General features: G+C 45.6%; 1 protein-coding gene across 1 annotated transcript in view; it reads left to right on the forward strand.

The window, feature by feature from the left end:
• Nucleotides 1-12,162, forward strand: part of LOC104169309 (putative polypeptide N-acetylgalactosaminyltransferase-like protein 3) — a gene marked incomplete at both ends in the record, with an annotated part of 33,443 nt that extends 21,281 nt beyond the window's left edge. Inside the window, 3 exons of the mRNA XM_009710204.1 lie at nt 1,020-1,186; nt 9,960-10,134; nt 11,965-12,162. Of these exons, the coding sequence (XP_009708506.1) occupies nt 1,020-1,186; nt 9,960-10,134; nt 11,965-12,162 (540 nt within the window). The remainder of the gene's footprint in view (nt 1-1,019; nt 1,187-9,959; nt 10,135-11,964) is intronic.
• Nucleotides 12,163-12,839: the final 677 nt, after the last annotated feature.

Below are 12,839 nucleotides of genomic sequence, written 5' to 3' on the forward strand. Positions count from 1 at the left end.
TTTGATTAACTTGTTTGAAGTAGTTAAAGATCGCCTGTTTGCTTTCTGCAGGTACTTTATTAAGATTTGGTTTCTGGTTAGGATAAATGGCATTAAAACATCTGTACCTCATTGGGAATGATGTGTGCTCCTTGGAGTGCTGTGGGTTACCTGGAAGATCTCTTCCACTTGGAGCTACCCTAGTTCTGCTCCACGGGTGTCCTTGGTCTCGAGGTCTGGTGTATCGATGTAACGTGAACCTGCTGCTTGCCAGGGCTGGAATTGACTGGTGGGTGACTGGAAGCTCCTTCCACTTTTGTCCTGCTCTGATGCACAGAAATATGCCTAAGCAGATACCCAGCCACAAAACCAGCTGGAGTCAGGCAATTACTCATGAGACCCAGAGAGATGATTGCAAGTTTTTGTTTTTAACCTATCCTGGCTGTGAAGTACAAAGGCACCAGTTCATGGCAATGCTCTGCTGGGGTACTGCAGAGACAGGAACGTGTTCAGAAGTATCGGCAAAGAGAGCTAAAACATTTATTAAGACTATTTGACCAAGGGTCATTTCGTATTCATTTCGTTCCAAAGCAAATGAGAAGAAAATTCACAAGTGCTCTTTAAGAACAAGGCTCGTTTCTGAGCACTTGTTAATCTTAAAACAGAATAGGAATGTGGAGTTTCACTTTAAATGGTAAAACCATTTTCTCTCTTCTGGAGCCTGCTTTTTGTAACATGCCCACAGACAGGTGAACACAACCTCAGTTAAGGGAACTCTGGATTTGCACCCTGCCCTTGGTGCTCTCTGAGCCCGGAGGATACTCTCTGTCGCTGCTCTCTCTTCCTAGGCAGCGCTGCTGAAATTAGGCACAGGCAACTATAATATATGGCTGTGCAAAACTCGGAGATGTCAGCCACGGCTGTGCAAAACTCGGAGATGTCGGCCATCGTCTTGCACTGCGTGTTAAATGTGTGTCTGACTTGAAGCGCTGTAGTGCTTTGCTAACCCTGTCTCTCTCTCTCTGCCCTTCGTGCTACAGGTGCAAAGAGCTGAAATATGGCAAGGATCTACCCCAGATCTCCATCATCTTCATCTTCGTGAACGAAGCGCTCTCCGTTATCCTGCGATCAGTGCACAGCGCTGTTAATCATACACCGGCTCACCTCCTGAAGGAGATTATCCTTGTGGATGACAACAGTGATGAAGGTTAGCAGCGCTGGGATCTCGGATCTCCAAAACACCAGGAGGGTGTTTAATTTCTTAAAATTTTGTGGAGGAGTCATGCTTCTTTGGGAGTGAGGATACTACTGGGAGGCACATGGTGTGAGGTGGCGAGTGGACTGGCTGGCACACCAGTTTTCTCCAGCTTCTGTAGCAAAAAAGGAACAGGATCAAACCAAAGTTAAAATCTGAGATAATTATGAATTGAAAGTGCAGCAGAAAGCTAGAAGGCTAAGGAAAGCAGAAAGGCATCTTGCCTTTCTCTTCATGGTAGCATTCAGAAGTCCTGGTTTCAGGTGTATCTTTGTTTCTAATAATAACACTTTGGTTGTTGTAGGGATGCACCTCTAAATATTTACCACGGAGCTGAGGGACAAGAGCCTGGAGCCTAGTGAGCTCTTCTGCTTTGGTCCCTTGTGGTGGTGTTAAACCAGGCATTTTCTCTGTGTGTGCCTCAGTTTCCCTATCTGTAAAATAGTATTGTAGGCTTTATAAATGGCTGGGACCCTGTTGAGGCTCTCTTTCCTCTCATAGTGTGTTTTTGATATGAGAAGGGTAAGTAAAGAGGAAGAGGAGGAAACAAGCACACCCAACCTGCTCAAGCCAGGCCACGACAAAACATGGAGGGGGAATGTTAGTTTTCCCGCATTACACGCAGGTGTCGTTTGGGTCAGCCTGCTGTCGGTCGCTATTGCGGTATCGTCCCTTCTAGCTTTTGATAACACAAAGCTGCATGAGGTGGTTTCATGTGAAAGCATTCTCAGACTCAGATTCTTCCAAGATTTTTTTTTTCCCCAATATACAGTTGGATAATGTCATTAGGGTAGTTAAAAACTTCATGAAGAACAGCAGATAGTTAAGTTACTTTGATTATTGCTGCCTTTATTTGTACTGCATGCTTTTAATATTAATTTGAAAAATAATAGACATGTGCTGTGCATGCTGTGATCAGAAGCAAAGAACAGGGAGGGTGCAGGACGTGGAGAGCTCATTTCCAGAGGGAGCCTGAGAGGTTGCTTGTCTGTCTGCAAAGAGATGAGATGGTATACAGCAAGCTATTCAAGCCTGTAAAAATAGGCACTCAAATACCACAGTAATGAGCACCATAGAAAGCTGATGAATTATAATTACCAGTAAAAGAAACAGGAGGGCAGCTCCTCGGCTGATGGAAATCACAGCAGCTCTAGTGCAAAAGCTAGGATGATGTGCACCAGTGAAGCTGTGGGATTTCAGAGCTGGAACTGTTTGGCAAGTGAAGAGAAAGTGCAGGTGATCTGTTGCTGCAGTATTTAGCATTGCCCAGTACTTAGAGGGTTTGTAATACCAAAATAAGATGCTGCTTCTCCAAATTTTACCCTGTCAATGGGGTGAAGAGAAGAACACTCTTTAAAAGAGAACCCGTTGGTAATAATTATTGAGCTCTACCCATTGCCATGCACAAAGAAACATGTTTCTCAACAACCTCCACCCATCATTCAGTATGCAGCGCTGAGGCTAATACTGTGTCAAGTACCCTGGAGACACTATTGAAAGGCACAGGACAATGAAACGAATCCTTTCAAAAAGCATTGCTCCCCCTACCTGCCCCCCAATAAGCTGAGACTGCAGCTGGCAGTGAGAATGCAGAATGAAATCTCTTTATCTGTCACTGAGATTGCAAGGCACCGTCTTCCCTGGTGGTTTGCTGTGAGGGCTGGGCCGGTGCCGGCGGGGTCTGGTGGTGGGGCTGGATGGTGGCAGCGTGTTGATAGGGTGATGAGATGGGTGGTCAAAGCTTGTAGTGTGTTCAAGCACTTCCAGCCCTGGGCTTTCCTCTTTGTACCTGTTTTTGCAGGCTGCCCAAGCTGCCTGGGCTGTGTTGGAGTGCCGTGTGGCACCCACCTAGCCAGGGAGGCCGATGCATGGAGATGACCCAAATTGAGGGACAAATTCACACATCGTGTGCAGGAGGTGGGAAAATCCCAACCTCCTTGCTCACGTAGGCAATGTGCGGTCTGCATCCCACCAAAAGGATGCATTGATTGCATCGGGATCGTGAGCAGCCAGGGTCCCTAGTGATGGGCCAGGGTTGTGCTGAGGGTTGTACAACAACCAAACACCAAGGTGGTTCTGTCCTCAGAAACCTTGCGATGGAGGTATGCAAGGAGAGTGGGTGGAGGGAACGAGGCGATGCTATTAGCCGGTGGGGTTAGTTGGTAATGTCAGCACTACGCTGCTGAGCCTTTGTAGGCATCATGACAAATGAGATTTTTAAGGAGGGATTTGAAGGCAGATAATGAGGTAACTTGGCAGATGTTTATGGAGAGCTCCTCCCAAGCGTGTAATAATCTAGTTTTCTCATGTAAAAGAAATGATACAAACCAGAACATCTCTCTGGGACCCATGCATTCACTCTGTGCATCGTCAAGGAGCTTCAATGACGGCAAAGAATTATTAATGGCAATAACATTGTCATACAGTTCCCACTAATGGTAGGAAATAATTGTGAGCAGCAATAGCAACATCATATAGTTGGTGCTTTGGATATTACAAAGAAAGTCATCATAATATAGAGATTTGGCTTTTACAGGTAAATAATTACAGGAAAATAGTTTCTCATGAGCTCTAAGATTTAGAGATGAATCCTGGAGGATCAAGCACTGGTGTCGAGCAGAGGATGGGGTTGTGTGCCTGTGACTTCGGTGGCAGTGATTGAACAAGACAAGGAATTACTTCAGCGTCTCTGTGAGCAGCCGTGTGTGTTTGAGGGACAATTTCTATAGGTGTATGGCACGTCGCTGTATGGCCAAAGCCTTTAGGGGCTCAGTTTTATACATTTGAAAGAAGGATGAGCTCCAGAGAGTAGTGGCACAAACCCAGTAGCTGTGTTATAACCTAGTGGGTTACCAGAACCAGCTTCTGGGAAAGTTGCTAAGGGCTCACAGAAGTCCATGGCTGGGGGTTTGTGTGTAGGTTTTGTCGGGGAGCACTTCACACAGCTGTGAAGAGGAAATACAGCTTGTATGGGTAATTGAAGAACAAAGCATGTTCCCAAACCAAATATTAAAAGACACCTGGGACTTCCAGGTCAACTTCAAATTTTAAAATTAGTCCCAGGGACAGAGGTAAGAACCGCATACCCTGCACACCCCGCCTGTTTTTTGCCCTTCAGGTAGACCACTAACCAGTTACACAGACAACGATCAAAACCTTCTGGTGTTTTGTAGTGTTCAGACAAGAACAAACTGCTTCTGAAGACTCATTAGACACTTCTTGCTCTTAGCTTTGTTGTAATGTGGTATGTACAACAACACTGCACAACATAAAAGTCTGCGATGGGAGATTAAAAGTTAATAAACACAGTCATTCTGATTCTTTATATCTGAGCTGTAAATAGATAAAAGATACCGATGTATTGTAATGGGGGTGGGCGGGGAAAATCCCTCCTTGAAGAAAAAAGCTTGGGGAATTATAGTTTGAACCCCCTCCTCCCTTGAGCTGCACATTATACTTCGTAAAGACTTTTTTGGAGGCTGCTTTTGTTTGTGTGTGTTGCAGGGGTGTAATTACAAAGCCAGTGCGCAGGTTGTGTTTCTGAGCGATAACATGTTTCCTAGGTTGTTGGAGGGATGCAACAATGTGCCCCTGAGATGTTACGTTATCTCACAGCTGCACACTTTGTCTGAGTCTGTTGCTTAATCATCACCTGCTTTATTTTTTTTCTTTTTTTTTTTTTGCTGTCTGTCTTTTAGTGTTTTCAATCTGGGATAATATCTCTTTGAAAAGCAAACCTCTCGGTATAGAAGAAAACCTTTGGATAAAAGGCTGCTTAAAGGAGCTGGCTACGTTCAGGGAGACATGCTATGGGTTGTAATTTACCTCGGTGTAACATATTAGCTGTGACTTGATATATCAGTTTCTTGTTTTGCAGCTCATTTCAACAGCAACAACAGCGGTTCGTGCATGCTCTCTCTCCCGGGAGCTAGCTCGCTTGTGTTCGTGTGTGTTTGTGTTTAGAAGACGACTTTAGAATTGCAAGAAGCTGAATCATATCTTAGCTTTTCCTAGGCACTGAGTCCAACCCAAGCACCTAATTATTCCAATTGCTCAAACTAAAGATGGGTTACTTAATTGCAGCTGACCTGGTGCTGTCCCATAGGTCTTCAGGTCCGAGGCTTTCAGGCCCTGCCAGGGCGTGGAGGAGAAGAGCAGCCCTGCTTGGTTTGGCTCTGTTTGGCTTTCACTGAACCAAAGGAACCAGAGGCTGGCAGCCGAACATACCTAGTGGGACCAGCTTTGCCTGTAACCCTGTATGAGAATGGATTCATGCACCTGCTCCCCTTTCCACAGTTTCCTCTTCAATATTTGCAGGCAAAAAGCTTTGGAGACTCACCTGGCTCTGCGTCTCGCTGCAAAAATTCTCATATTCATTTATTGCTTGTTGAAGGGAGTTTCTTTTGTGAGTTCATGCTGCAGAAATCTGACCTGTGATGGCTTTGGTGTTTCAGGCAGGTGAATGCGTGGGACAAGGGAGGGCTGGTGTCTCCCATGGCACTGGAGCACTCTCAGCCCTGACTCCTGTGTCCTCCAGCCTTCAGCATTCCTGATAACAGTGTTGAGCTCTGTGGACTTTTCCCACCCAACTCTGCCTGGCAAACACAACTATGTTTTCTTTAGGGGTGTAGGGGAGGTGCGGTCCATTCCCTAGGACCACCTGAGCATTGTTGTATAAGAAATCTTCTCCTGTTGGTAGTTCCTTGAGCTCCTCTGGTGCCGTTGGTCTTTGTTCCTTTCTTTGTCTGGCAACAGGCAGTTCCCACCTTTAGTTCTGGGAACTTCAACAGAATTTGGGGAGATTTGGGCAGGATTTGTGGTGTGGAGCACTGAACAGTGGATGTTCCTGCAGTTGCTTCTGGACTAATGTCCGTGACGTGGTTACTTTAGTGGCGTCAGGTGGTTCAATTTCTCTGGCAGACCTGCTTCCCAGAAGGCTCATGTAGGTGACAAAATACTTTGGAATAGGTAACATAAGTCATTGCAGCTGGCAGATGGGTTTTTCTAATAGAGCAACAAGTCTTGATGATCTTTGAGGTCTCTTCTACACATAATGATTCTATGATTCTGTTGGATTCTAGTTCCTTAGACCTGCCCTTCAGTGAAGATCAGTGTGGACAGATGGAGAACAAAAGGCAGGACTGAAATTGAACCTGCTGGCATTTTCAGTAGGATTTCTCTCTGCCAATCTTCCCTGGAAGTACCTCGTGCAATGGCAAAGACCAAACGTTCACAAATACCTCCGTGTGCAAATACTGATTTGCAACCTTAATAAACGTGACTTGGGAATGATGTGGGTGTGCTCTGAAGGTTGATCCAGTAGGCTTCCTCAAAGGATGTATGAGTGTCGAGGAGGAAGAGTACCGTAGGGCACAGAAAAGAAAAAGGAGCCTTTAGATTCCATTGCAGTGCTTAGTTTGGATCAAATTACTGGTTGTGTAGCCCACATAGATCCACCCACTGGGATACATCCGGAGTGCATGGGCTAAGTAAGTGGTCCTTTGAGGAAGGATGACGGTATGCTGGGGAGCCACTGCTCTGCTCCATCTTGGCTCCTGACTTTGTCATTGCTTTGCATCCAGAGTTTCAGTTTATGAGCACAGGCTGATTATCCTGCTAAAATTGTCATCGGCTCAGTGTCTAGTGGATGTTCTCGTGTTCAGCAGTGACCTGAAGGGGTGAAAGCACCGCTATGGCCCTGTGCAAGGCAGAGGTGAGGAGAATGGCAGGAAGTTACCTGAACTGCGAGGTGCTTTCTCCCCTGCTGTGGTTTGCATGAAGTCCTGAAAATAGGAGATCCAAAGACCAGGTTGCCAGTTTGTGTGAAAGCTGACTCCCTTAAGCGAGGGTATCTGCTATTGTCCATTAGTGCAAGTCATTTAATTCCTGGCATACTACTTCAGACCTCCCAACCTTCCTGCATAGATACAACAATTGGGGATGAAACATTTCTTAAGTTAGTATGACAGATGAAAAGCTTTGCTGCTACTGACCTTAATGCAACAGCTCTTCGCATCCTCAGCCTGGAGCCATGTGTTCTGACGATGCACGTCAGAGCCGCCGTAAGTTGTTTTCCTGTTACACTAATGGCACTCAATGAAGCGACTGCTGAGTGAAGGAAAACGCAGGGTAAAATAAAGAATGACATCAAATGACTTGGATTGAGATTAGATTTGTGAGTGAGTTATGATTTCCAGCCTGCCAGAATTCACGTGGAGGGAGCTGAGCATGTCTAGTCGTGCAGGATCAGCATCCGTGGGATCCGGGGAGCTCTGACAGTGCGGCTGTGCCAGCGCTGGGGTTTCCACTGATGCTTTTTGACAGGACCACATCAGTCCTGCTCATTGGCAAGGGGAAGCCTGGGCCAAGTATCGCTTGTTACTTGAATGAGAGTTTTGCAGAGCATTCCCAGAGACTGGCGTTTCACTTTTGTTACCTAATACTGGATTTTTGACACCTGCACTTCTGGATGGGCCTGCTGGCTGGATGCCCAGTTGAGTGCCAAGTGTGTATCTCATAATACCAAAATTGCGCTCAGCAGCCGCTGTGCACCATGCCCTCTTCCCGCAGAGCTGCAAACCAACTCAGAAGAGCAAGAAACTGGCAAAGGCGAGCACAGATGTGCAGCCATCCTCTCTGTTAGGGCTTACACAGGCATGTAAGAAAAGGGAATTCTCACCCAAAAGACCTGTGCTGTGGGCTGAGCCAGATTGGGAGGGAAGGAAGGGAGCAAAGCCCAGAAATCTGTGCAAGGTTGTACAGGAAGCCCTTAGTGGAGAGAAGGCCCGAAACCACGTTGCCCATGTCTGGTTAATGCTTTCGTCTCTCTTGAGCGTTTCCCCGCTTGGGTAGCAGCCCATGAGGGATGCTTGTAGTATGCGTCATGGGCAGGAGAGCAGCACTCTGGCCTCTGCTAATGAATGGGGTGGTGGGTTCAAATGATGCTAATCATAAGCACCTTCTCCACCGGCTCTCCGTGGTCACCTCGTGCCCTTTCGCAGGTGCACGGCCGTGCTGTACCGGCCTTCGTACTCTCAGCAGATCAGTTCTTCACCTGCTGGCATCCAGCATCCTTTCAGAAAGGAGAGGACGTGGCTGTGGCTCCCCGGGGAGTTCCTGACGAGCTGCCCGTTACACAGCGTGTTGAGCGTAGGAGTCTCTCAGGCTTCACCCTTCACTGCCTTTGAGACATGATGTTACAATTCTTCCCTGTTTCACTAGAGCTATACTCGCCTTCGAGCTGCTCAAACAATTCCCATGAATATTTTTCCTGTTTTCCTTCAACTGACATTAAAACTCCCAATTTGAAAGTTATTGTAATTGTTCAGTCTAGCCTATAATGCAGTGGTCTGCAGCTTTAATGACTTACCTTCTGACGAAAACGTGGGAGATGCCGGTGCTATGCTTGTGGGGTTTCATCTGTCAAAAAAATCTTGGTCTCTGTCTCCTTAAAATCATTTGGGAGAGTTGTTGTCTCCATAAAATACTGGTTTTTCTTTGAGTGAAATGGAAGTTGCTGAGTTATGTATGTATGTGATGCAGATGCTTTGAATTGAGGAAGGGGCTCATTTGCTTTATTCTTTTTATTCCTGCTTCAGCATAAAAGAGAAATGAGACTTTTGGGAAATCGGTATGTGAGTGGAACCATCCCAGAAAGGCAGTCTGAAGAAAGTACATTTTATGTGCTTGGAAGAAGGCGTGGAATGGAAGGGAACAGATAATCCCTTTTTCTTTGATTTGTCGGGCTAAACCCAGCGGATGGGACTTGCTGTTTACTCTCTTGCTCTCCATTGCCATGTTTCCTTTGTGTAGGAGCCCACGTGTGCTCATAAGTCTCAAGTATTTTACCATGTGGATTATATTGATTTGTGACTTTTTTTTTTCTTTGTTTTCTGAAGAGAGAGTATGCATGAAGGGTAGTAGACTATAATTTGGGATCATGGACCGTATCTTAATTTTCTGGTGTCCTGGAGCCTTATAGGGATAAAAGACATTCTCAGGAACTGCTTTCATGGTGTTAAGAGTTCGTGTTGGTACACAGTGGTGTTGCCTAGCTTTTACAGAGTATTTCTCATCAGTAGATCTTTGTGCATTTAACTGATGCACCAAGAAGTAGAAGGACCAAGGTTTCTGGCAGAGCAGCAGCACTTTTCCAAATTGTTGAAAAAACGTACCCTTTATTGTAACCTTTCATATGCTTCCATGTTCAAAGTCCTGTGTGTCTTTTATACTCAATACTTGTAACTATCAAAAAGTTTAATGCTGGTAATGACTGCAGGCTGACAGATCCATTATATTCTCAGCCATAGTATATATATGGGCTTAGACAACATAATTAAATGATCTGTGGTTTCCAGTGAACAGAAGGTATGTGGTATGAGTATCTTCTGAACAAAGCCAAAATCTCTTTCATCCTATCATAAAAGCAGGGGGAATTTCAACTTTTCTAGTGGCAAAGCATGGAAAACTTACATCAAATGCCAAGACTGTAGTAGTGAGGCTGAGTAAAAAGGATAGTGAAGCTCATACACAGTTTTGATGACCCACTATCAAGTGATCTTTTGCAAATTGGCATTAATTGACCCTCAATGATTATATCCCTCCCAGTGGTGTTCAGAGATTTGTGGCTCCAGTAAGCTATGCTCATATCCATCAATAAAGTGGGATTATTTTAGGTGAAAACGGTTGCACCTTTTCAATGGGTTCTCTGGCACTTCTTCTCTAGAGGAACTGAAGGCGCCGCTAGAAGAATACGTCAATAAACGATACCCAGGCCTCGTGAAGGTGGTGCGGAACCAGAAGAGGGAAGGCCTTATCCGAGCTCGTATTGAAGGCTGGAAAGCTGCCACTGGCCAGATCACTGGATTTTTTGATGCTCATGTGGAGTTCACTGCCGGCTGGTAGGTGCTCAACCTCAAGGTCTTGGTTAGAGTGCGTGCGATGCATTAAACAAGGGATAATCTGTTATTTTTATATGGACTTGTTTGCAAACAAATCCACTGGTTTATTAATCCTCTCTTCCTTCCGTATTGAATGACCACTGATGAGATATGATGGGAAGATACAAGGAAAACCTTTCCTTGCCTTTGTTTTCTGTAATCCTTTTCTATTTCTTCCTTTTACGTGTGTGTACCCCCCTGCCCCCTGCTTATATTTTCAGGTTGATTTCCCATTCCCTTAGCCTTAAGTAAATTCTGTAAGTTTAAAAAAGCCCAGGCAGCAAGGGATTGAAAGAGAACATGTTTCCCGCTTCCTTACCCTTTGCAGCTGGATCCCACTGGGGAAGGCTGACCTCTGGATTGTGTTTTCATCCAGGATGTCCACCCATGCATGACAGCACAGGAATCCGTGTGCAGTTACCCTGCAGATGCACATCACAACTTTTCACGGGGTAACTGTCCGGGTGGCACAGAAGTACGTGAGAGCAGCTGTGTTGCAGCAAACCAAGAGCCTGTCTAGCCTTATGTTGTGACACTAACCTTAGCCAGAAGCCTAGGAAAGCATAAAGGGGCAGGGGTAGCACATAGAATATTCCTTCAGAGTATGCTACTGAAGTCCAACGATTTGCAGATGTGAGGCAGGCATGGCATCTATGTGTTTAGAAACCCTCCCTGCATTTCTCATGAGTTTTTTCCTATTGTCTGTTGAGTCCATCTAAACTTTAAGCATTCACTGCATCCTTGGGCAAAGGTGCTCCACAGCTTAACTACTCGCTGACTCCTTGTTGTCCATCTTGAGCCTGTTTCTTTTGATGGTCTACAGTTCTTGTATGGTAAGAGTCTCCAGGTGATCATTGAGCACCTTCTCTGAGCTGCGCCTCGCTGTACAGTTGGCCCATGTTGCAAAACTGGCCCCTTAGTTAAAGTATTGTCTGATTTAATTGCTACCTTAGTAAAGATATCAGGAAAGCTCAGCTTAAAAACATGGACATTGTGAAAATTAAGAAGTTCAGAATATGGAATTATTATGTAATAATTTTTTTTTAAAACCAGCACACCAGAGAAAACATGGTGTACTAGCTCTGCAGGAAAAGATAAGGTCCAGTTTCAGAGGTTTTAATTCATTTCTACAGTTTAATGCCTCAGTTTGTGAAAATAGTCCTTTCCTTGCGCTGAAAGCTTCAGCTGGTCCATGAATTTGTGTAGTCAGTTGTGTAGGAGAGCACTAAAGCTCCCCAAACCTCCAGGGCTGCAGCTACCTGAGCTCTGGACGCGGCGACTGGCGCCTGTGCTCCGATGGCAGCTCCACACAAGGGACGTGTCCAGGTGGGAAATCCCATCAAGTGGAAGCACTGAAACCTCTTGCAACATCTCCCTTATGGCTGACAAAGCTTGGCAAGCTTTTCAGAAATAACCTTTTAAACTTGGCAGCACAAATGCTTTGCCTCTGTGCGATTTGTGTGCTGATAAAAGCACGGATGAGTGGAAGGGTGAGACAGAGGCCGGTGCTTTGCAATCTGGGGTCACTTGCTGACTCTGTGAGGAGCCTCGTGACAGTCTCCCGTCTCCTCTGGCTGCGTTTTGCTGTGCCTGTGTGAAGCCATGACGCCACTTGTGAATGGGAGAGAGGAATCCATGTTATTCCCTTCTGTTTACTGAATGGTGACAAGAATGCCTGTTTTCTTATCCTCATTTAAGTGCACAAGCTGTACGAAAGCTACAGTGTCCATCTGCAAATTATGGGAGAAATTAACGGTCTCTTGCTGCCCTTTCCATCTTTTTACCACTCAGGGCTGAGCCGGTGCTTTCACGAATTCAGGAAAATCGGAGAAGGGTCATTCTTCCCTCCATAGACAACATCAAGCAGGACAACTTTGAGGTGCAGCGTTACGAGAACTCTGCCCACGGGTACAGCTGGGAGCTGTGGTGCATGTACATCAGCCCCCCCAAGGACTGGTGGGATGCCGGAGACCCCTCACTGCCCATCAGGTACGTTGCAGAGCCTGGGGGCTGCGTGCTCTCCATCAGCGAGGTACAATGAAGGAAAATGCACAAAGGTAAAGTGAGGAAGCCAGTTTAGAAGGATTGGGTATAGTATCATAACACCAGCTAGCTCAGAGAGGCTGTAACACAAGCCAGGAAGGGGTTTTGCTAGGGTGAAGGGATTTGGAAAGGGGGATTATTTGATAACAATATGCAAAAACACTAAGGAAGTATAGGAACTGTGTAGATTTGTATAGTCTTATGTTTAACTGCATATGACAAAGTCGCTTTACCTTAATTACAGCATTAAGTTTTTGCAAATCATAAGAAATGAGGTGATTATTCCTGTGTAATGAACTGAGTGTGAATTTATGAAATACAGCACTGTTTTTTTCTTGAATAAAAAGTACATCTTCTCTCAGGGCAGACTTTGTAAAAACGTATCTTAGGTTGTTCTAACACTTCAGCTTACAGGGTCAGCAGCTCTGAAATGTCGCCCTGGTCCCTCTAGGCTTCAGGTGTGGGACAAACCCATGGGGATAAAACAGAAGCAGGAGGGGAGGGAATAGCTCTGTGTGGGTGGGAGGCTGGCGTTACTCTGTATGCAGAGGTCAAAGATTTTCCCTGGACAGCCCCTAAATATCAGAAGTGATGCTATGATCAGGAGTGGATTTCTGGCCAAG

This window comes from Cariama cristata, unplaced genomic scaffold (assembly GCF_000690535.1).
Source record: "Cariama cristata isolate BGI_N322 unplaced genomic scaffold, ASM69053v1 scaffold5291, whole genome shotgun sequence".
NCBI lineage: Eukaryota > Metazoa > Chordata > Aves > Cariamiformes > Cariamidae > Cariama > Cariama cristata.